The 25094-nt window shown below is 52.8% G+C and overlaps 1 protein-coding gene across 3 annotated transcripts in view; it reads left to right on the forward strand.

Moving 5' to 3' along the window:
- Positions 1-25094, forward strand: part of ZYG11B (zyg-11 family member B, cell cycle regulator) — a 60571-nt gene that overhangs the window by 19341 nt on the left and 16136 nt on the right. For 2 of the 3 annotated variants that reach the window (XM_029081902.2, XM_039914461.1), the window contains exons 3-5: positions 529-658; positions 1913-2667; positions 22556-22696. In XM_029081902.2, coding sequence (XP_028937735.1) covers positions 529-658; positions 1913-2667; positions 22556-22696 — 1026 coding nt within the window. The remainder of the gene's footprint in view (positions 1-528; positions 659-1912; positions 2668-22555; positions 22697-25094) is intronic. The other variant, XM_029081903.2, reaches the window with a different exon arrangement.

Raw genomic sequence — 25094 nt, forward strand, 5'->3', positions numbered from 1 at the left:
CGATTAGCTTGTATCCAACCCGATTAGCTCGTATCCAACACAGCGCTTAGTACAGTGACTGGCACACAGTAAGCAAGTACCATAGGGAAAAAAAAAAGATGCGGGGACGCCTCTGGAGCGGCGGTACCTCTGCAGGGTCCGATTAGCCCATCACGGGGTGTAAAACGTGCTGAGCCCTCCCGAGAAGCCCGCCGCGGGTCTCCCCTCCACTGACACTGTCGTAATAATGACGACGGTATTTAAGTGCTTATTGTGAACCGGGCTCTGTACTAAGCACAGGAAAATTAAGTTAGGTACAGTCCCCGTCCCATCTGGGGCTCACAGTCTCAATCCCTGTTTTACATAAGAGGCCCAGGGAAGTGACTTGCCCCGGGTCACACAGCAGACGGGATTAGAATCCAGGCCCCTCTGCCTCCCAGGCACGGGCTCTGTCCGCTGTGTCATGAGGACGTCCTGAACCCTCCCGAGAGACCCACTGCCAGTCTCACCTCCGCTGACCCGGGTTCTTTTTCTCGCCAACTCTGGCAGAGTTCACTTCCAGTGTGCCCTTGGCAAAGTCCCTGCATGTTCCTGGCTGGAGATAATACTTGCAGACCACTACAGAAAGGCTTTGCAGTATTTTGGAAAAAAAACACCTTAAAGCAGCATGCCCTTCTGGGTGAGTCACACCTGATTACTGTGGTAATTACCTGTTATGGTATTTGTTTAACGCTTCCCATGTGCCAAACACGGTTCTGAGCACTGGGGTGGACACAAGTTAATCAGGTCGGACGCAGTCCCTGTCCCAGGTGGGGCTCACGGTCTGAGTGAGGACAGGAATCGAATCCCCATTTTACAGTTCGGGCAACTGAGGCCCAAAAAACGAATTGACTTGCCCGAGGTCACACCGCAGGCTAGTGGGGAACCCAGGTCCTCTGACTCCCAGCCTTCGGCTCTTCCCGTGATGCCACGCTGCTTCCCTGAAAAGAAACTCAGAAAATTGCAGCCGGGAAAGAAATCCAGAAAAGCGCAGGTTCCCTTCTCCTGCCCTGGTGTCACTTATACCTTGGACAAGCCACTTCACTCCTCTGGGCCTCCGTTTCCTCATCTGGTAAATGGGGATTCAGTCCTACTCCCTCCTACTTAGACTGTGAGCCCCCATATGGGACATGGACGGTGTCCAACCTGATTAGCCTGTATGTATCCCAGTGCTTAGAATCAGTGCTTGCCCTATAGGAAGCACTTAACAAGTACCATCATTATTGTTGTTATTATTATCATTATTACTATTATTATTATTACTCAGTTGGGTTGGGCTGACTGGTTACGTGTTCACTGAGGAGTATCTGAACACTTGCCGTTGGCAGGATGCTCTACTCTGAGCCGGGGAGAGGAAGGTCGAGGAGGTGAGAACGGTGTAGCGGATAGAGAACGGGCCTGGGAGTCGGAAGGTCGTGGGTTCTAATACTCCCTCTGCCCCTTGTCTGTTGGGTGACCTTGGGCGAGTCACTTCTTCTCTGTGCCTCAGTTACCTCGTCTGTAAAATGGAGATTGAGAGCGTGCCCCACGTGGGACAGAGACCGTGTCCGACCTGATTTGCTTGTATCCACCCCAGCGCTCAGGACGGTGCCTGGCACATAGTAAGCGCTTTACGAATACCCTCATCATTATTATTATCATTAAGCGGACCGGTGCCGGTCGTGGGGCCCGGGGCTAAGCCTCCCAAGGCTCCCTCCGGTCCCCTTCTGCCAAGAACTCTGGTTCCTTGACCGTTTCCTCTCACCGGTCCCATTATCCGAGCCGTCCCGGTGGCTACCGCAGCTGCCCGGCTCTGGCTGGCGACGTCTCCCGCAGCCGGCTGGCCTCCCCCCGGCCCCCCCACGCTCACCCTCCCCTCCCCGGCCCCGGTTTAAGCGTCGCTGTTTTCTCGCAGGGGTCCTGAACGACGGAACGGTGGGCATCTTCCGGGGCAACCAGATGCGCTTAAAGCGGGCCTGCATCCGCAAAGCCAAGATCTCCGCCGTGGCCTTCCGCAAAGCCTTCTGCCACCACAAGCTGGTGGAACTGGACGCCACCGGGGTGAACGCGGACATCACCATCACGGACATCATCAGCGGGCTGGGCAGCAGCAAGTGGATCCAGCGGAACCTTCAGTGCCTGGTGCTGAACTCGCTGACCCTGTCCCTGGAGGACCCTTACGAGCGCTGCTTCGGCCAGCTGGCCGGCCTGCGGGCCCTGAGCATCACCAACGTCCTCTTCTACAACGAGGACCTGGCGGACGTGGCCTCCCTCCCCAGGCTGGAGAGCCTGGACATCTCCAACACCTCGGTCACCGACGTCACGGCCCTGCTGGCCTGCAAGGGGCGGCTCAAGTCCTTGACCATGCACCACTTGAAATGCTTGAAGATGACCACCTCCCAGATCTTGGACGTCATCCGGGAGCTGAGGCACCTCAGCCACCTGGACATCTCCGACGATAAGCAGTTCACGTCGGACATAGCCCTGCGCTTGCTGGAGCAGAAGGACATCCTGCCCGACCTCGTGTCGCTGGACATTTCCGGGAGGAAGCACGTGACCGATAAAGCGGTCGAAGCTTTCGTCCGGCAGCGGCCGACCATGCAGTTTGTGGGCCTGCTCGCCACCGACGCCGGCCACTCGGAGTTCCTCACCGGCGAAGGGCACCTGAAGGTTAGAGAGCCTCTTTTCTCACCGGTTTCCCTGCCGACCGGAGGGCCCCGCTGACCCGTCTCCCGCTTTCGGCCGAGGCGAGAGCGTGAGCGGAACCGGGTCGGCGTGGCTGACGCGCGACCGACCCCACGTAAAGTCCGTCGATCGGTCGGTGGGGTTTGTTGAGCGTTTACCGCGTGCAGAGCACTGTGCTGAGCGCTTGGGAGGGTTCCGTACAGCGGAATCGGCGGACACGTTCTCTGCCCGTAACGAGCTTGTAGTTCCGGGGGGAGCTTTCCCCCCGACCCCCGGGGACGTTGGACTTCAGTCAGTCCGTGGTCTGGCCGAGCACCGGACTCAGCGCTCGGGAGAGCGCAGTTCAACAGAGTTGGCCGTCACGATCCCTGCCCACAAGGAACTGGCAGTCGAGAGGGGAGGCGGCACGTAATTTATTTATCTTAATGTCTGCCTCCACCCCACTAAGACTGGAAGCTCGTTGTGGGCAGGGAATGCGTCTGCTCATCGTTATATTGTACTCTCCCAAGCGTTTAGTACAGCGCTCGAGAATTACGATCGAGCGAATGAATGAGAATGGATCAGAGATGGAAGGAATAGTAGAGTATAAGGATAATATAAGAGATATTTATATAATAACGATGGTTTTTGTTAAGAGCTTACTATGTACCAAGCACTGGACTAGATGTAAGATCATCAGGTACCACACAGGGCTCACAATCTCAGTAGAAGGGAGAAGGGGTATGGAATGCCCATTTTGCAGGTGAGGAAGCTGAGTCCCAGAGAAGTGGGCCCACACTGTGAGACTGTGAGTGGGCCTAGACTGTGAGCCCGTTGTGGGTGGCGAATGTCACTGTTTATTGTATCGTACTTTCCCAAGCTCTAAATACGGTGCTCTGCACAGAGTAAGCGCTCAATAAATACCCCTGAATGAATGAACGGACAAACGAACGCATTAAGCGCTGGGGTGGATACAAGCTAATGAGATTGGACGCAGTCCATGTCCCACGTGGGGCTCACTCTCGTAATCCGTGTTTTACAGGAGAGGGAACTGAGGCCCAGAGAGGTGAAGTGACTGACCCGAGGTCCCACGGCAGACCGGTGGTGGTGTGGGATTAGAACCCAGGTCCTTCTGATTTCCTGGGCAGACATCTCTCTGTCGCCGGGCGTGGACAGGCAGTCCCGGCGGTCGCCCGGCCCTCTTCCCCCCACAGCCGCGCTGGCGATCTCTTCCTCGGGGCAGGGAATAAATCTCCTCCCCGGTCATGGCAATTGCAACCATCTGATGAGGCATCCGGCTGCGATGCCCATTGCCTGCCCACGTAATGGGCAGCCTCTGACTCTCCAACTTTTCCATCAGCTGCTCGTGGTCTCTGTAGAGTCTGGGGGTGGGCAGCTTTTGGCCTCCTACCCACTGCAGCTCCCCCGACCCCTGCCCTCATTTGGAGAGGAGAGGCCGGGCAAGGCCCCCACCGGGCCGGTGCCCTGGTCCGGGACCCTTGATGCCCTCTCTGGGTGCTCTGTGCTGTTTCCCGCTCTTGGCCCAGTCTCCTCCTCTTCCTCCCCCAGGCTTTGAGAGAGTCAGGCCGTGAGGCGGGGGAGTGGGTTGTCCTATGGAGAAGACCCCTCCTCTTCCCACCTCTCGGGACATTCAAGTCTCGGGGCCAATGGGGCCTGGTCCCCAGTGAAGGACGGAGCCGCCCCTGCCCTGCCCGGCCCATCCGGCCCGGACTTCCCCCGTGGACAAGGGCATCTGCGTGTGCGTGTATGTCGGGGGGAGGCTGTGTGTGTTTGTGTGCATGCGTGTGTGCACCGCAGGGACTCTGGCGTGAGTGATCGCGTCTGCCCTGCTTGCAGTATCCTCGTGCCTTGCCGGACCGTGGAGGCGTAGGGGGCGAGGGAGTGAGACCACCCAGCTGTGGCATCAGAGGATATAGTCGGGAGCTTTGCCACTCTGGCCCCTGACCTTCATCCTCCCCCCTCCCCCAAGTCTGCTTTCTCTCTCTCCCCATCTCTCCGGCTCTCCCTCTCTGTGGCTCGCTTACTATTTATCTCTATTTGCCCCCTCTTTCCCCCCACACTATTTATTGAGCACTTGTGTGTAGAGCACTGTCTTCGGCGTTTGGGGGAGTATAATAGGACAGCCTTGGTAGACATATTCCCTGCCCACGCTGCGCTTACGGTCTAGAGGGGGAAACGGACAGTACTTACTGGTCGAGCCGGACCGGTGATCCTTTCAGGCCCCAGCCCGAAGCTCGTGCGAGAAACTCGAAGCCACGCACGAAGAATAATGATCGCGATTGTGGTGTTAAGCGCTTCCTGTGTGCCAGGTACCGTACTGAGTGCTGGGGTGGACGCCAGGTAATCGGGTTGGACACAGTCCGTGCCCCACAGGGGGCTCACAGTCTTCATCCCCGTTTTACAGATGAGGGAACTGAGGCCCAGGAAGTGAAGCGACTGGCCCAAGGTCACACAGCAGGCGAACGACGGAGCCGGGATTAGAGCCCAGGAACTTCCGACTCCCAGGCCCTATCCATTGTGCCAAGCTCCTTCTGTCACCGTCATTCCGACCTTTCCGACAGTCTTTTGCTGGGCCTGCCTCGCTCCCACGTTGGACCTTGTGTTCCTGTTACCCCTTTGTTTCTTTTTACGTTTTTTTTCCGATCGGAGCTTCGGAATGCAGCCGCCTCTGGCAGGCTGGCTCTGAACCGGGGTTTGGATGCTTAAGGTATCGAAGGAGAGAAGCAGTGTGGCTTAGTGGATCGAGCACGGGCCTGGGAATCAGAAGGGCCCGGGTTCTAATCCCGGCTCCGCCCCACGTCACTTCACTTCTCTGGGCCTCAGTGACCTCATCTGTAAAATGGGGATTAAGAACGCGAGCTCCGTGTGGGACAGGGACTGCGTCCAACCTGATTAACTTGTATGTACTCCGGTGTTTAGTACAGTGCTTGGCACATAGTGAGCGCATAACAATTCCTGTTATTATTATGAAGGAATCCAGTTGCCAAGGTTGGCAGGACTACTTAGACCAGGAGTCACCAATCTGGCTTCTTGGAACCAAAGATGACTAACGAGCTGGGGAGGTGGGATGAGGTATTTAAGAAGCCGCTCGGGGCCCCCGAATGCTCACGGTGCACGGTGCCTGAAATCTGCGGGACCCGGCGTGAGGTCGTTGGGCGCCGTCCGGCCTCGTCGCCGCTGGAGGAAGGGACGACGGCCGAGTGCGGAGGGACGGGATGGCGTTCCGTGGGGGCCCCGTGAGGTTGAGTGGCCCCTGGCCCCCAGTGGGATTTGGGGGTTCGTCCAGCCCCGCCACCTCCGAATGGGACGGGGGGGATGAGGTTTCTAGAACTCTTAGATTCACAACGAGGTAGACTATGCTAGCAATAGTCATGGTACTCGTTAAGCACTGACTATGTGCCAAGCCCTGTTTTAAGCGCTGGGGTAGATATAAGCTGATCTGGTTGGGCAGAATCCCTGTCCCACATGGGGCTCACAATCTGAATCTCCCATTTTAAAGATGAGGTAACAGACACAGAGAAGTGAAGTGGCTTGCCTGGGTTCACACAGCAGCTAATGTGCTGTTCATTTAGCACTTCGTGCCTAGCACAGTACTGAGAGCTGGGGGAGCTACGAGATAATCGTGTCGGACACACCCTGCCCCGTGTGGGGTTCACGGTCGAAGGGGGAGAGAGAACAGGAATTTTGACCCCATTTTACAGAGGAGGAAACTGAGATCCAGGGAAGTGAAGCGACTTGCCCAAGCTCCCACAGTAGTGCAGGTTCGGGATTAGAACCCAGGTGCTCTGAATTCCAGACCCAGTTCCCCGCGGTGCCCGCAGCTGGCTAAGGGGACGGGGGCCACCGTCAACAGGCAAAGGAAGTCGGCTCCGGAGGGAGGTGCCCATCGGAGCAACCGGCTTGGCTTTGCCCTCCCATTCCACAGTCCAGTGGGTAATTCAATGAATCTGTGACATTTATTGAGCACTGACCGTGTGCTGAGCACTGTACTAAGCGCTTTTGTTCATTCAGTCGTATTGATGGAGAACTTACTGAGCACAGTACTAAGCCCGAGGAAAAGTACAATATAACAGACGCGTCCCCTGCCCGCAGTAAGCTTACAGTCTAGAAGGGAGGCAGACATTAATCCAAATTAAATAAATTACAGATAAGTACATGAGTGCTGTTGTGCTTAACTACACTCACTCTGTTCCCTATAGATAGATACTCGATTTTTGACCTTGGCCACAGTAGTTGTAAATATTTTTGTGTTGATCTCCCTCTTTAGAGTGGAAGCTCCTTGTGGGCAGGGAATACATCTCTTGGTTAATCTGTACTTTCCAAGGGTGCCCAGTACAGTGAACATTTCACTTATTCAGTCGTATTGAGCTCTTACTGGGTGCAGAGCTCTGTACTAAGCGCTTGGAAAGTACAGTTCGGCAATAAAGAGAGACGATCCCTGCCCACACCGGGTTTACGGTCTAGAGAGCAAATTGGGTTGGACACAATCCTTCTCCCACGTGGAGCTCACAGTCCCCTTTTACAGATGAGGTAACTGAGGCACAGAGAAGTGAAGTGCCTTGCCCAAGGCCACACTGCAGACCCATGACCTTCTGACTCCCAGGCCCGTGTTCTATCCACGATGCCCTGCTCCTACCCAGTGCCGAGTGGACGTTCAAAAATGCTGCTGCTGTTTCTGCAGTCGATCGGTAGTATCTATTGACCGCTTACTATGTGCAGAGCACTGTACTAAGCGCTGGGAGAGTACAGTACATCCGAGACAACAATAACTACTGCTGTTACCACTTCTTCCACGAGACTAGCCGAGGACCCAAGCCTTAGGTGGCTAAAACTCCTGGCTGCTTCCCCTCTGTTCGGACCGGGGGTCTTCCTTGGTCTCGGGGCACAGGAATGTCCAACCTGGGTCCCCTGGCAGGTTCCTCCGGACTCCACTCATGGACACCCCCAGGTTACAGCTCCCCGGGGACTTTGATGACTGCTCTCTGTTTCAGGAGCTGTTACCCTCCATTTGGAGCTGCCTTGCTAAAGAGAATCTAAAAACAAATTTTTTGGTGGTATTTGTTGAGCGCCTACTATGTGCCTATCACCACATTAAGCACTGGGGTAGATAAAAGTTGTTTGGTTAAGTCCCTCTCCCACTTGGGGCTCAAAATCTTCACCCCTGTTTTGCAGATGAGGGAACTGAAGCATAGTAAAGTGACTTGCCCAAGAAAATTGAGGCCTTAACCTGTGTTTTGGGGTTTTTTTTAAAGTGGTATTTGTTAAATGCTGACAATGTGCCAGGGACTGTACTAAACACTGGGGTAGGTACAGATTAATCAGGTTGGCCAGAGTCCATGTCCCACACAGGGCTCGCAGTCTTAAACCCCCCGTTTTACAGATGAGGTAACTGGCGCACAGAGAAGTGAATGACTTGCCCAGGGTCACAGAGCAGACAAGTGGTGGAGCCGGGATTAGAACCCAAGTCCTTCTGACGCCCAGGCCCTTGCTCCATCCCCTAGGCCACACTGCTTTTCAAATTAGGAAAATTTGGTCCTCCGCAAGGCATCCCCTTTCACAGATGTGTGGAGAAATGGCTTGAAGCTTAGTACTTGAAATCTGGATTCTAGATAGCACCCAGTTTTGCTTCTGTTTCTATGGCAACCCATAAATTCAAGAAACAGCCAAAATCTAAGCTTTGCCCTGGGTTCCCAGGCCTATTATTGGAACGGAGTGCACTAGGTAGGTTGAGGAATTGTTTTGCATCTTGAATTCAGAAGTGAAAGCAAAACTGAGAAGGTAACCCAGTCATTTCAGCCCTCAGTCATCCTCTGCTCCGATCGCTCGCTTCAGTAAATTAGAACGAAGATGTATTGGCCGAGTTCCCTTCCCCTAGACCTCCTGCCTGACATGGAACCTCTGAACTGATTACCTTGTAGCTGGCTCACTGCTTAATACAGTGATGGGCACATAGGAAGCGCTTAACGGATTTTATGTTTGTTTTATAAAGCAGAATGTGAATTTCTGTGTGTTTTGGAACCCGTGAGCGTGCACCACATATTTACATTTTACTTCTGTCCCTCACACCCACTCGGCACAACTGACACTTCCATTTCAGAACCCCTCCTACCTTCCAGCTGCCTGTCCATGCTCCCGGCTTCCTGGCCGGTGTCGGGCAGAGATTAGGAGTTTGGACCAAAACGCTGTACGGTGATGAAAACCAAGCAGGGTGGTCACCCTTAGAGCCCCTGGGCTGGCAGGGTTTGGACTGGCTATTGGATTGCTGGGCCTCAAACAGGCCAACTCCCGGAGACTGGGGCCAGGTCACCGGGTTGCGGAGACGTCTCTCCTCTTGGTTTCTCGGACAGAGGGTTGCTGGAATCAGTCCTCCTAAATCTGCCCGGAGATAGACAATATTATTATTACTATTGTATTTAAGTCCTTACTATGTGCCAAGCACTGTTCCAGTCGCTGAGGTAGATAACAAGGTTGTCGGTTTGGACACGGTCCCTGCCCTACATGGGGCTCCCAATCTAGGAGGGAGTAGGATGAAGAAACTGAGGCCCGGAGAAGTTAAGCGATTTACCCAAGGTCACACAGCAGACAATGGCAGAGTTGGGATTAGAACCTTTGACTCCCAGGCCTGGGCTCTTTTATCGAGTACCTCTTGTGGGCTGAACTCTATACTAGGCACTTGACTCGGTATAAAAGAGTTGGTAGACATGGTTTTGGCTCTCAAGGAGCTTACGGGTTTACAGGGACGATAGACACTAAAATCGGTGTCCACTTCATCCCGTGCCCGCTTCCGTTCTCACCTTTGCTGGCTTCTCCGGAGACCATCTTGAACAGCTGCCTTCAAACCTGTCCATGTCTCCCCTGCCCTAAGAAACCTTCTCTGGAGCCTGTTACACCATCCGGCTGTCGCCCGATCTCCCTCCTCCCGTCCTCGTCCAAACTCCTTGAATGGGTCATTAACCAGGGCTATTTATTGAGCGCTAACTGTGTGCCAAGTGCTGTGGTGAGCGCTTGGGAGAGGACAGGACAAGAGAGGTGTTTAGAGATGAACCCTGACCTCGAGGAGCTAACGGTCTAGGAGACGCAATCTGCCTCCGATTCCTCTTATTCATTTAAACTTCCACCGTGACCCTCTTCAGTTCAGTTTCTGCTTCCTTCACTGCACTGAAGCCACTTTCTGCGACATCGCCGGTGTCCTCCTCTTGGCCAGATTGAGCGGACTCTACTCTGTCCCCATCCCCCTCCCCCTGTCTTCTGTCTTTGATCCCGGGGAACCACTCGCTCCCTGAGGCAGGCCCTGCAGCGGTGCCGGCGACGAGGAGGAGGTTGATTTTGAAAGGAGGTGGGCGATCTCCTTTGAGAGCGGTGTCAGTGGGGTAGAGGGAGGGAAGATGGGTTGTAGAAGGTCAAGGATGGAGTTGGAGTGATGGAATTAGAGGTGGTGGATGTCCGTGACTGATGGAGGAGTTTGGACAGGAATGGAAGGAGTTGGGGCGACCGCTCTGGGATAAAGTGGGGCTACTGAAGTTTTCGTGAAGATGGGGAGACGTGGGCAGATATGGAAGCTGAGGGGAAAGGACCATCAGATGAAAGTGGTGGTCAGGGAGGGAAGCAGTATGGCCTTGTGGGCAGAGCACGGGCCTGGGAGCCCGAAGACCTGGGATCTAATCTAAAAACTAAAGGTATTTTTAAAGTGCTTACTATGTGCCAGGCACTCTACTAAGCATTGGGATGGATATAAGCATATTATGTTGGACACAGTCCCTGTCCCGGGGGGTGCTCAGTGTCTCAATCTCCATTTTACAGATGAAGTAACTGAGGCACAGAAGTGAAGGAACTTGCCCAAAGTCACACAACAGACGAGTGGTGGAGCTGGGATTAGAACCCATGACCTTTTGACTCCCAAGCCCGTGCTCTATCCACTCCGTCACGCTGCTTCTGCTCTGTGATCTTGGGAAGGTCGCTTACCTTCTCTGTGCCTCAGTTACCCGATCTGCAAAATGGGGATTAAGACTGTGAGCCCCATATGGGACATGGACTGTAACCAACCTGATTAGCTTATATGTACATCAGTGCTCATTACGGTGCCTGGAACCTAGTTAAGGACGTAACAGATACCATTAAGGAAAAAAGAGAAGGGTGGACACGTGATTTTATGAGATGCGAAGGGTTACTTTAGATTGGGAGTCCTATGGGGACAGGTCCTGTGTCCAAATTGATTATCTTGTGTCTGCCCCAGCTCTCAATACAGTGCTTGGCATATAGCAAACACTTAACAAATATTATTATTATTATTTATTAGGGCAGAAGCACAAGCGTAAGGGGGGACTTCAAAAACAGGCAGGAGCCTACCCTTGTGAGATGACCAAGAAAGATGAGAAAGTAGGTGAGAGCATGATTTTGAAGAGTTCAGCCCTGATGGTTCCGATTTTTGTCAACAAAGTAGATGGCAAGGTCATGAGGGGTGAGGTGGTGGGCACTGGAGTCCTGGGGGTTTCAGGAAGATGTTCAAGCGCTGGAAAAATAAGTGGGGTCAGTGGGTAAGGTGAGTGGGCGAGTAGAAGTAAGATAGGGCAGAGTTCTACCTGGTGGGGATGAATTTGAAATGGCCAAAGTCAGCCTGGACGCTGGGGCCAAGCCCGGAAGCAGAGCAAGCTTCTGAGGAGGTGATCCAGGGCTGCGGGGGTCGGAGAGGGGTGGTCCCAGATGGACAGAGGGACAGGGGAGCTGGGGGGTGGAGAGGGTGGAGCTGAGAGCCCGGACTTGTGTGGCGAAAGAGGGAAGGCCCCCGGAAGGAGTCCAGGTGGGGCCTGGTGACCTGGGAGGGTGGGGGCGGCATCAAGTCCTCATCTTGGAGGAATGGTTCTGTGGGGAAGAGAGGCACGTGGTCAGAGACTGGGATTTCAGAGCTTCCTGATGCAAGAAAAGGCGCTGGAACTAAGTGATGATGAGATCCCGTGGGTGTCCGAGCCGGGAGCGGGTGAGATGGGGTGGAGCAGGAGGCCTGTAAGGTTCGGGGAGGGGATCGGGAGAAAGAGTCACCGGGAATGTCCTCATGGACGACGAACTCCCCTCAGAGACAAAGAGGAGAGAAGGAAGGTCAGGAAGGAGTCAGATTTAGCAGTCGATGTGACAGGAACGAATAACTGTGGGTGGGTGGTAGAGGCGGATCGTGTGGGCTTCGAGGGAAGAGAAGGTGAGAGATGGACAAGGTGGGAGGATGCCAAAGCGGCAATGGAGGCTAGGAGCAGGCCCACTCCTCTTCCCTCTTCCCGTGAGTCAGGGGGAGTGGGATGGGATGAACGTCGGGGAGACGGCATCGTCCGTTGTAAGCTTAGTAGCTAGAGCCCGGGCCTGGAAGTCAGAAGGACGTGGATTCCAGCTCTGCCATTTCTCTTCTCTGTGACCTTGGGCAAGACACTTCATTTCTCTGGGCCTCAATTACCTCATCTGTAAAATGGGGATTAAGACTGGGAGCCCCGTGTCTGTGTCCAACCCGATTAGCTGGTATCCACCCCAGTGCTTAGAACAGTGCCTGATCTGTAGTAAGTGCTTAGCAGATATCATCGTTATCATTATTGTTGTTGAGAGGGAGCAGCGACCGGACTGGGAGTTCTCCCGGTAGTCAGTGGTATTTGTCAAGCACTTACTACGTGCAGAGCACTGTACTGAGCACACGGAGACTACGGCAAAGTTGGTAGACATGTTCCCTGCCCACAAGAAGCTCGCAATCTAGAGGGGGAGACAGATGTTAAAATAAATTACTAGTATGGACATAAGTACCGGCGGACTAATGGGTACAGAGCCAAGTGGGCAATGCAGAAGGGAGCGGGAGTGAGGGAAATGAGAGCTTAGTCGGGGGAGGCCTCTTGGAGCAGGTGGGATTTTCATAAGAAAAAGACCAAGGGGAGTTGGCCGGAGCAGGGATTTCCCAGTGCATTTCGTTTGAGCTGAATGTTTGAGGTTGGATGAGAGCGAGCTGACTGGGTGGTGCTGGAGTTGGGGGGCTTAAGGGGTGGGGGCAAGGGAGGAGAAGGACAGGGAGAGCAGAAGGTGGTGTCGCAGTTTCCAGGCCCCGGTCTCGAGGACCCGCCGCAGCTCCCACTGTTCTAAAGTTGAGCGGGATCGCTCTACAAGTTGTCTGAGTCTGGCAGATGGAGCTGACTTTGCAACGAAGTTCCCAGAAGAAGTGCCCTGTTCTGTGTTTAACAATAGTAATCATAATAATTATGGTATGGGTTGAGCACTTTCTATGTGTCCATTATCATTCTAAGCGCTGGGGTGGATACAGATTAATCCGGCCGGGCACTGTCCCTGCCCCACTTGGGGTTTACAGCCTAAGGAGGAGGGAGAACAGGATTCAATAATCCCCATTTTACAGATGGGGGAACAGAGGCCCAGAGTAGCAAAATGACTTGCCCAAGGTCACACAGCGGACAAATGGCAGAGCCGGTATTAGAACCCAGGTCCTTTGACTCCTGGCCAAGACTTTTTTCGCTAGGCCATGCTGCTACTCTCCTTTCAGTGAGGCACTGTGCTCTCCCAAGTGCTTAATACAGTGTTCTGCACACCATAAGTGCTCAAATACGATTCGTGACTCTCATGTTGCAGCCATTTTTTAGCTCTGGTCTGCCTTGTTTTACAGAGAGCAACTATAGTTTTTTTGTTTTTGTTTTTTTGTTTTATAGTTGTTTTTTGGGGGTTTGTGTCTCTGCTTTCCCCAGAAATTTTGAAAGAAAGGGGAAACGATGTCCCCGATCTTTACTAACTCTTCCCAAGGATCGACTCAGTGAGGGCTTCGAGTAACGGGCCAGGACTCAGTGCTGTTTGATGCCGCTGAAGTCTGGGATTTGGGGTTCCAGGCCCACAGGCTGCACCCAGGAACCTTCTCTTGCTTTTTCCCCCCCATGGTATTTAAGCAGTCACTATGTGCCAGGCACTGTACTGAGTGCTGGGGTAGATACAAGCGAATCAGGTTGGACCCAGTCCGTGTTCCCCATGGGGCTCACAGTCAATCCCCATTTTACAGATTAGGTAACTGAGGCCCAGAGAAGTGAAGTGACTTGCCCAAGGTCACACAGCAGAACTTGGGCAGACTGTAATTTCATTTTGGGCAGGGAACGTGTCTGTTGTTATCGTGTACTCTCCCAAGTGCCTAGACGGTGTTTTGCACACAGTAAGCGCTCAATAAATAGGATTGAATGAATGAACAGCAGACCAGCGGCAGAGCTGGGATTAGAAGCCAGATCCTCTGACTCCCAGGCCCACGCTCTCTCCACGAGGCCACACGGCTTCCATGCTGCCGGGAGCTCCTGCAGAAGCAGCCCAGGTCTTGTCCCGCTCCAGGGGCCCAGCAGGCCTCTCCCGCCCAGTTGCGGGCGCTACTACTGACTCTCCCGCCGGCCTCTCCCTCCATCCGACGGGAGGGTGACTCTGACTCGTCTCCTGACCCTGGGTCTGTGGCCGCCCCACGGCTGGAGGGACCATCCGGGTGACGGCTGCCCTCCTTAACATCTGTCCTGAACGGGCAGGGGGGTCCACTCCTAAGATGTGCTTCTTTCCCTCCATATGCCCCGCTTGCCCTCGATTCTTCCCCACCCCAGCGACTGCTCGGTTGGAAATGTAGCCAAATCCCTCTTGAACCTTGTGGTGTTTTGGTGTTTCCTTACCCTGGAGCGGAGCCGAGCTGAGCGTTCCGAAGGCCCCGGGAAAGGGGGAACCTAAGGGTGAGACAGAATGCTGGGAACTCTGTTATACCGTACAATGCTTTGCACCCGGTAAGTGCTCAATAAATTGGATTGAGTGATCGAAGGATTCTCATTGAACAGTGGGACTCTGGGGGGATAAAGCCAGACCTTAGATGAGGAGACCAGCAGAGGGTCGGGATGAACCGTCTAAGACCACGGAGGATGAGGTTCAGGGGGGACAGCAGGTCAGGCCCTTCTTAGAGCCAAATGTGGTTCTCAAACCAGGGAGGGAAGAGGCATTGAAAGCGCCAGCTGGGGAGTCCCCCACCGAGCGCCCCATCAAGTGGAGGCCGCCCTCACGCCCGGCACGGTCATCCAAGTACCAAAAAGCCGGGGTGGGTGGCCCAGGACCCACGGTCAGTGAGCTGCGGAGACTGGGAGAGAGCAGGGCTGAAGGCGGTCCGCCCGGGGCCCTCTACCAGACGGGGCCGGTGGCAACGGAGTCCCAGAAAGCCACTCCAGCGGTCACCCGCCCCTGCATGCGCGGGGAGCCGAGTGGGGTGGGATCCCCGCCGCTGGAATCGTCCACCCCACGCCTTGGGCCAAAGTGTCTTCGCACCACCCCACCCCAGGAGGAAGCATCTGCCCTACACCGCAGGGGCTGGGCCGGGAGGCAGGAGTAGGTCTTATTTAGTAGTAGTAGTAGTAATAATAATGGCATTACGGGCTTACTGTGTGGTAGGCACCCTCCTAAGCACTGGGGTAGATACACGCTAATCAGGTCGGACTCACTCCCTGTCCCACCTATGGCTTACAGTCGTAATCCCCAGTTTACAGATGAGGGAACTGAAAGACAGAGAAGTAAAGTGACTTGCCCAAGGTGACACAGTGGGCAAGTGGCCGAGCCGGGATTAGAACCCAGGTCCTTCTGACTGCCAGGCCCGGGCTCCGGCCACTAGGCCTTGAAGCTCCCCAGGCAACAGCCCCGCATCCCCTGGAAGCCCTCCCCACTCCCCGCCCACCCGACAGCACGGCCAAGCCTGCTCCTCGTCACGGGGTGTTGGGGAGGGCAGGACCCTCCTGTCCTGGGGGGTCACGCTACAGCCCGCTGCTGAGGTCAGGAGGCGGGGGAAGGGCCAGGCCACTGCTGCCCATCCTTGGTTGGGTGGGCACCTCCCTCCTGCAACCCTGGGGAGGGCGAAGGGAGTAACCTCGGCTAGTGCTGGCCGGTTGCACCACTTCTCCCTTGCCCCCCCCCGCCCCCCCCCCCGTCCCTACCAGCAGCCACACGGTGCAGTGATGTCATCACATTGCAGCGTGACATACTGACGTCACCTGGGAAGCGGCGTGGCTCAGTGGAAAGAGCCTGGGCTTCGGAGTCAGAGGTCATGAGTTCGACTCCCGGCTATGCCACTTGTCAGCTGTGTGACTGTGGGCGAGTCACTTCACTTCTCTGTGCCTCGGTTCCCTCATCTGTAAAATGGGGATTAACTGTGAGCCTCACGTGGGACAACCTGATTCCCCTGTATCTCCCCCAGCGCTTAGAACAGTGCTCTGCACATAGTAAGCATTTAACAAATAGCAACATTATTATTATTATTAACCCAAGTAACCCTGGCCCGCTGAGCAGTTGGGGGAACTGGTAATCGAAGCGGGCGTCGAAAAGAGGTGGGATTGGAGATGGGGCATCTGAAACTGCCCCCCACCATGCCAGGAGAGTGGTTGGTGATGGTATTAGCTGTATGCTAAGCGTCGGGGTAGCTACGTTACTCTGCTGAGATCCATCCCTGCTCCACACAAGGCTCACAGCCTAAGGGGAGGTAGGTCAGAGTTCTTAGCTCCATTTTCGAGATGAGGAAACGGAGGCTCAGAGCCAATCGACTTGTTTGAGCTCCCAGTCAGATCTGGGATGAAAATCCAGTCTTCCTGATTCCCAAGCTCGAGGCACTTTCCACTAGGCCTCGCCGTAAACCAGAAGGCCGCCGACTGGTGAATCCTGGACCTCGTCTGGAAGGGCACGGAAGGGACAGAAGCCATCATTTGGCTACTCTCTGAAAACGTGGCCCTCTTCCACCTGGATTATGTAGGACCCCCAGGTCACCACCCTGGAGGAAGAACCTAGAAGAGTGAGGCATTTAAAAACCATCAGTCTTAATGAAATAAGCTCTGCTTATGTGTGTTCAAACTGTACAGCAGCGTGGCTTAGCGGAAAAGAGCACGGGCTTGGGAGTCAGAAGACATGGGTTCTAATCCTGGTTCCGCCACTTATCTGCTGTGTGACCTAGGGCAAGTCACTTAACGTCTCTGTGCCTCACCTTATCTGTAAAATGGGGATTAAAAGTGTGAACCCCATGTGGGACAACGTGATTTCCCTGTATCTACTCCAGCGCTTAGAATGGTACTTGGCATGTAGTAAGCGCTTAAGAAATACCATTATTATTATTATTATTATAGTTACAGTCAGGCCCTTGCTGCTCAAAAATTTATCTAACTGGGCTTCTCTGCACCAAAAGGATGCCGCTCCCTGCCCCAGATGGTAAAGATCTGAATTGCTGGCCTCGGGGCCCCGTATCATAAAGGCCGTGACTTGGTATTTACAGATTGGGTGCTCTCTGCTGAGCACTGTGTGGAGCACTGGGGTCAATCAAAAAATAAGCAAGTTCAGACACACACACACACGCCCCCGGCTCCGTATAGGACTCACAGTTGTGGTGGAAGAGGATAGACAACCTAGAGAAGAGAAATAAATTCTAGCCAGAGCACAGACGTATGAGAATCCATAGTAAGTAAGGGGAATGGAAAGGTATCAGAACAAATCTGGTAGTCGGGGGAGGGTACGGTCTGCCTCCATCCCAACCCACCAAGACTTTTTAGTGAGCTAAAGCCTGGCTCTGACAACAGTGATGATTGGGGAATTGGGTAAGCCCTTTTTAGGGTCCAAGCATTATACTAAACGCTGGGGTAGGGAGAGAAGAGAAGACACGGTCCTTGCGTCTCATATGGGGCTCTAAGGGGAAGGGAGAACAGGGATTTTTAGTCTCCATTTTGTAGATGAAGAAACAGAAGCACGGTGAATCAGCATGCCCAAGGTCACTGGGGTGAGAACGCCGGTTCTCTGACTTTCCGGCCCGGGTTCGTTCCGCGGGGCCACGTGGCTCCTCTACTTGACAGGCCCTGAGTTCAGCCTTCTGTGGTGGGCGGGTGGAGCCCAAGCTCTCAGGATGCCCAGGGGTCCCCCATGAAGGCCGCGGTCTCAAGACTGGGCTCTGGCAGTTTTGATGTTTTGGGTGGGTGACAGTGAGGGGAAGATGGCAAACTTTAGGATTGTTGAAGTATTTGGTCAAATTCAGGATTCTTTTCACCCACGGAGGCCTCATGCAAACATCTATTTCAGTGGTAGTGCAGAACCCCGGGGAGATCATTTGATCCTGCCACAATAATGTTGGTATTTATAAAGCACTTGCCATGTGCCTGGCACATGGTTGGATCCTGTTCCTGTCCCACAGGGGGCTCCCCGGGCCGGGGGAGGGGGGAAGAACTGATATTTTTCTCCCCATTTTATAGATGAGGAAACTGAGGCCCAGAAATGTTAGGGTGCCCAAGACTCCACAGCAGGCAATGGGTGGAGCCAGGGGTTAGAACCTAGGTCTCCCAACTCCCCGTGTCCTGCCGTTTCCACTGGGCCTTGCTGCCTTCTCTCCCCTACCCAAAGTTCCCTCGTCTTGATTAGAGAATTCCTCACCTTAGCTTCCTTCCCTTCTCTTCCATTCCCACACCTGAAGGAGACAGTTCCGTGGACACTCAAGTAAATCAGTGCATTGAAAGGCTGGGCGTGAGTGGGCTTGAGCAGATGGGGCTTATCTGGGAGCGAGGCTCGTGAGCCCCGGGGCAGGACTGTAGAGACCTGAAGAGCCTGTGGACTAGTGACAGTTTGGGACCGGCCAAATTCTGCTCTCACGGGAGCCACTTGGGCCAAGAACCATGAAAAGCATCTGGAATCTCTTCCAGAAGGGGGTCAAAAGGGGGACAAGGGGAGATGTTGCCCTCCTGGAAGCTTTTTTTTGGAAAATGGATGAACCTGAGGGGTGGAGGCCCCACAGACCTTTCAATCGGCTACTGCCTTGGGGCCCTTACCCTTTTTCTGGGCCTCTTTCTGCTTCCATGTATTCGTTCACCGTCAGCCAATTCCATGTGACCCGTGCCCATCTTAGGATTTCTTACGTGAACCCCCTGCCACAGTGGTTTTGGGCTGGCTGCCTTCAAAGCTGCAAGGAGACAGGTGCACTACCAAACAGGACGTGTCTCCGTGACTGTCTGTCTGTCTCTCTTCCCCCTCCACAGCTGCAAAGCCCTTTTGCAAGACCTCCAGCCCCGCTATTCTTTCTGGTGTGTTGGATGATTTAAGTCGCCCTTTTCTCGCCAGCCCATTCCTGTCTCCGAGCTTCCTGCATCTTTGTTGAACCCACTTTACCAAGCTTTCTCCGCCTCTCTCAAGCTGTCTTCGCCCCCTCTCCCTCTGTCATTCGATCATACGTACTGAGCGCTTAGTGCAGAGCACTGTACTAAATGCTTGGGAGAGTACAATACTCCCTGCCCACATCTCTCTGGGGGGAAACGGACATTAAAATAGGTCCATATTCGTAATCCAAGTGCCATGAGGCTGTGGGTGGGGTGAGTATCAAGTGCCGAAAGGGTACGGCGCTCTCTCTCTACCTTTCTCTCTCTCTCTCTCTTCCTTTGCTCAGATAGCCACTGATTTCAACATCTTCCACATAGCCTTCCCTGAATAATTGCAAGAAACAGTTTCCCCTTCCCACCTCTAAATGTACTTAACCTTTTACTTGGATGTAATATAAAGACTCAGCACTTGAATTTGTACACTGTTTATGCATTTTTTGGACGACCCAAATATCTCCGATGTGGGTCAGTATTGTTCGACCTAGATTTTACGCTGCTGGAGGACCAAAAGTACAATAAACTGCCTGTTTAGTTGGCTTTATTCAAGGCCTCCAACTGTGCCATCTGGAAGGAGGCATTTCCTAAATGCTCTGGTTGTTGGGATAGCCCACCAGTGTACGGACACCAACCATTGTGAGCCCCATGTGGGACGTGGACTCTGTCCAGCCCGATTACCTCGTATCCACCCCAGCACTTAGAACAATGCCTAGCACATAGTATATGCTTAAAAAATATCATTTTTAAAAAAAACCCACTGTGATGGAGGTATAGAATGTCAGATTGGTATTTGTATGCTGTATGACCTTGTGTGACCTGTGTGACCACCTCTGTGCCTCAGTTACCTTATCTGTAAAATGGGGATTGAGACTGTGAACCCCAAGTGGGCCAGGGACTGGGTCCAATCTGATTTGCTTATATCCACCCTAGTGCTTGGCACATAGTAAACGCTTAACAAATAACGTAATCATTATTATTATTGCAGGGAAGGGTGTCATCAGATGTCACCTCGCAGAGGTGAATGCATTCATTTTGTTTGTTTGTGGTGTTTGTTAAGCGCTTACTATGTGCCAGGCACTGTTTTAAGCCCTGTGGTAGATACAGGTTAATCAGGTTGGGTAGATACATGGTTAACCATCTTAATCCCCATATTACAGATGAGATAACTGAGGCACAGAGAACTGAGGTGACTTGCCCAAAGTCACACGGCAGACAAGTGGCGGAGCCGGGATTAGAACCCAGGTCTTTCTGATCCCCAAGCCCGTGCTGAATCCATTAAGCCACGCTGCATCTCTCTCTGTTCATCCTGGCATAGGTCCCTAGCACGTTTCCTGGAAAGGCTGGTACTTCCTATGTCGGGGGGCAGCTCTCAGTGGCTTGTTTCTTAGTTGCCTTTTCTGAGATTTTCCCCACGGCATGCGCTGACCTCATGGGGGACCCTCCTGAGAAGGAAGTGGCTTGCCCGGGAGAACCTCCCAGTAAACCAGAGCATCTCTCCTCCTTCATCTCCCAGCTCTGAGGATAGCGGGACATCCGCCAGACGGGGACGCGGGAAACGATCGAACTTAGACTCTGTATCTTTTACGAAAAGGAAGACCGTAACTTTGCACTTCACAATGTATATCTGAACAGTGCGTGACTAAATAAAGAATATGCCAACCCCTAGCTGACCGCAAGGCAGGCTGATCTAGCCTTCTTGGAGAACAAATGCTGTCTGATCAGTTCATTTTCTTCTCTGACAGGAAATGAGAAGAAAAATCAATATATCTGGTCTTTGGTCAGGCCCTGGACTCTGACCTCTGTGATACTCTCATCAATTAGCAAGCCAGATCCAGTCAGAACCCTTCCATTAGGGGATAGAAAACTAGTCGTGACATTTTAGGCAAGATAACGATGACTAAGTGGACCTTGAGGTTTATAGGATCAGAGCCGGCAGGTTTTAAAAAGTTATGAGCTGAGAAATATTCGACTTCGGGTCTCGTCAGCCCTGCTCGGGAACACTTAGCCCTCCTTTGAGCTCTGCTCCAAGATCCTCGGTTCTTGGCAGTCCCCGGGGTGAGTGAGGCTAAGAATGCAGCCCCAGAAGTTGTGGGGTCCCAGACAGGAATTGTGGTATATATTCGACGCTTATTACGTTCCAAACGCTCTGCCAAGCTCCGGGGTCGATGCAACCTGATTAGGTTGGACACGGTCCCTGTCCCATGCCTAAGGAGGAAGGGGAACAGATATTGAATCCCCATTCTACAGGTAAGGAAACCAAGGCACAGAGAAGTTCAGTGGCTCATCTGAGGTCACGTAGTAGGCATGAGGCGGACGTAGGATTAGAAGCCAGGTCCCGTGACTCCGAGGCTCCTACTCTTCCCGTTTCTTGTGACTTTGCCCTCGTGATCTGGCCTTTGCCTACAAGGGGGTGACGGCGGGTAGAACGCTGTCATCGTCCACTCCATCGTCCACTGACGCATGGGCAGGCAGGCCCCTGGTGCTGTATTTCTGACAGTACTGAGGTTACGACTGAGAGGGGGTCTCATCGGTAACAGCACCTGGGTGGGTTAGGGGTGCTGGAGTCTCCCAGTGGTGGCTGGGCAGGGTAGGAGATGTGGAAGCCATGCGTGTTTGCTAACTATACCTCCAGTTCAGCCCAAATTGAGAGCTCGAAAGCATCTCCCAAGTTGGAAAATAATTCTAATACTACGAACGGAATTAAAGATGGTCAATGGAGACTGAGCCTCGTGTAGCCTTCCTCCCCACCTCAGCGTTATATTATTTTAAGCGGAGTCCCCCGCCGCTTCAGGTAGAAAGGCAGTCATCATCCTTCTCCACTCCCCACTGGCCTGGCAAGAAAGCCTGTGAGAATCACCCTCTTTTATGGTGTTTGCTGAACACGTACTATGTGCCGGACACTCTTCTAAGTGAGGATTAGAACCCAGGTTCTTCTGACTCCTAGGCCCATGCTCTATCCACTAGGCCACATGGCTTCTCACTAGTCCTGTCCGTTTACTGTGGATAGGGGGTTTGAAGAGAGATGATTGGAGTGAAGGCAGAGTAAAACCACTTATTTTTATTACTCTCATTTATTGAGTGCCTGTCGTATACTTAACACTGTATGAAACTTTTAGCGATATTCCAAAAAACTGCAAATTTAAGACCCGGGGGTTGGGGCGGAGACTGAAACGAGTAGAAATCAAACTTGAAGGGTAACTTTCCAGCTCAGCATCTGAAAACTGCCAACACCCTTGAGATCAAGAAGACTTTGGTGAGAGGCAGGGCTTGGGCCTTGTGAGTCGGAGAATACTTTTGTGGGACTCTGTGGGAGGAGGAAGAATGAGTCCTCAAGCCTCTCGCAACTCCGCCGTCAGATAGAAGGCTGCCTTCTTCTCCCAACCCCCGCCTAGTTCAGCGGAATACAAAAAGTCTCCAGGCAACGTCATGATGGTAACAGTTGTTATGCACTTACTCTGCGCTTAGCGTTGGGGGAGGTAAAGGGTGGCGAGGTCAGACACAGCCCTGTCCCATCCACGGCTCCCAGTCCATGGGGGAGGGAGAACAGAGAGTCAAGAGATGTGGAAGGGAAGGACTGAGTCCGGGCACTTTCCAAAGTTCCCTCTGGCCCGGATATTGGAATGTATGTATTGCCAAACTCAGAAGAGCAAATGTTGGGGCCAGGAATGTGACCAGAAATGTAGAAATTTTGGGTTTTTTTTTTTGTAAAACAATTTTTTGACGGCTGGTCCTGACAGGTATCTGGCGAAGCCAATGAGACTCAGCTTTCGGAAGCATTGAAGCGGTACAGCGAGCGGGCATTCTTTGTCCGGGAAGCGCTCTTTCACCTCTTCAGCCTGACCCACGTCATGGAGAGAACAAAGCCGGAAATCTTGAAGGTACAGTGGGCCGGGGGGGCGGTCCCCTCCGGTTGGGGCGTGACAGGCAGTGGGAGGGACCGGGGACGAATGTGAGGCTTTCAAGATGTCTTTGAGTGCCTGGCCTAGAGGAAAGAGTCTAGGCCTGGGAGTCAGGACACCAGGGTTCTAATCCTGACTCCGCAACTTATCTGCTCCGTGACCTTGGACAAGTCACTTCTCCGGGCCTCAGTTTCCTCATCTTTAAAATGGGGATTAAATACCTGTCCTCACTAACCTCTCCCAAACCCATTTTTATGGTATTTTTAAAATGCTAACTATGTGCCAGGCCCTGCACTGGGGTACAGACAAACTAATTAGGTTGGACAATGTCCCTGTCCCACATGGGGTTCACAGTCTTAATCCCCGTTTTACAGGTGAGGTAACCGAGGCCCAGAGTGCTTCAAAACCAATGGTAAGGAGTCTGATGCAGAGGTGGATGGACAGTCGCGGAGGTTCTTGAATGGAGAGGCGTGGGCTAAATGTTATTGTAGAAAAAATGATCAAGGCAACAGAGTTAAGTACGGCACGGAGAAGGGAGAGACGGGAGGCAGGGAGGTCAGGGAGGAGGCTGATGCAGTAGTCAAGGCGGGATAGGATAAGTGATTGGATCAGTGGAGAAGCAATTTGGATGAAGAGAAAAGGGCAGATTTTAGCGATGTTCTGAAGGTAGAACTGACAGTATTTGGTGACAGATGGAACATGTGGGTTGAATGAGAGAGGATGAGTCAATGATAATACCAAGGTAATGGGCTTGTGAGATGGAGGATTGTGGTTTGGGGATGGGGGTGGGTGGGGCGGAGGACAGGGTTTGGGAAGAGTCCTGTTTAGGACATGTTAATTTTGAGGTGTGGGCAGGACATCCAGATAGAGATATCCTGAAGGCAGGAAATGTGGACAAGGGGAGAGGTCGAGGCTAGAGAGGTGGATTTGGGAATCATCGCCGTGGAGACGGCAGTTGAAACTGTGGGTGCTAATGAGTTCTCTAAGGGAGTGGGTGTAGATGGAGTTATCAGTCAACCAATCATATTTATTGAGCACCTACTGTGTATAGAGCACAGAGTTGGTAGATGTGTTCCCTACCCACTACGAGCTTACAGTCCAGAAGGGGAGGCAGCCATCAATATAAATAAAGCAATCACGGCTAAGTAGTGAATAGAGGTGCAAGTCCTAATGCAAGGAGGGTGAAGAGGAACTGAGGGCTTAGTCAGGGAAGGTTTCTTGGAGGAGATGTGCTTTTAATAGGCTAGAAGGGGACCCAGAACTGAGTCTTGAGTGACTCCCACAGTTAGAGGGTGGGAGGCAGAGGAGGAGCCTGCAAAAGAGACTGAGAAGGAGCAGCCAGACTGTGTGGGATAGGGGTCGTGTCCAATCCGAATCTACCCCAGGGCCTGGTATAGTGCTTCCCACACAGTAAGTCCTTCAGAAATATCATCATCATGATCATGATAATTATTATTCATGGCGATCCCTGGTTAAGAAGCTGCCTACTGTTCTAATGCCTGCAGAATAGAAGTGAAAGAACAATTGTGTCATTCCTGTCGTGGTCATCGAGTTGCCATGAATAGTATCATTAATAATAGTAATGACTGTGGTATTTATTAAGCAAATTCTGTGTGCTAAGCACAGAGGGGAGACCCGAGATAATTCGGGTATAGTCTCTGTCCCACATGGGGCTCGCAGTCTAAGGGAGAACAGCTGTGGAATCCCTACTTTGCAGGTGAAGAGAGTGAAGGGCAGAGAAGTTAAAGCGACTTGCCCGAGGTCACGCATCAGGCAAGTGCTGGATCTAGGATTAGAACCCAGTCCTCTGACTCCCAAAGGAGTGGAATATTTTCAGAAAACCCCCTTACCCCTAGACCTTTTCCTCAGGAGGAGTTTAATTCGTGAGATCCTAGAGTCCCACCCGTGGGCCAAGGGCTCATCCCGTGTTTCCGAAGGGAGGCTGGAAGGGGAACCTAGGGAGGAGTAAAACCACCAATTAGGCCGTTCCGATATCAATCAATCAATCAGTGGTATTTAAGAAGAGCTTTCTTTGGGTAGTAAGCACGGAGTCTAGTGTCCCTCTGGCTTAGAAACTTGTTCTGGGCGGGGACCGTGTCTGCCAACTCTGTAGTATTTTACGTCGTACAGAGCTCTTTATTTTACGTCGTACAGAGCTCTTCCATAGTAAGCACTCAATAGATAACATAAATGATGATGATGATAGTAAGCTCCTCTTCTAGGCTACAAGCTCCTCATAGGCAGGGAAATGCCTACCAACTCAGGTTCTGTTGAGTTCTCCCGAGCACTTAGTACAGTGATTGGCACAAAGTGCTCAATAAATTGATTGATAAATTGCAGAGCTCTCTACGAAGCTCTTGAGAGAGTACAGCACAAC

Source organism: Ornithorhynchus anatinus, chromosome 17, assembly GCF_004115215.2.
Source record: "Ornithorhynchus anatinus isolate Pmale09 chromosome 17, mOrnAna1.pri.v4, whole genome shotgun sequence".
Lineage (NCBI taxonomy): Eukaryota > Metazoa > Chordata > Mammalia > Monotremata > Ornithorhynchidae > Ornithorhynchus > Ornithorhynchus anatinus.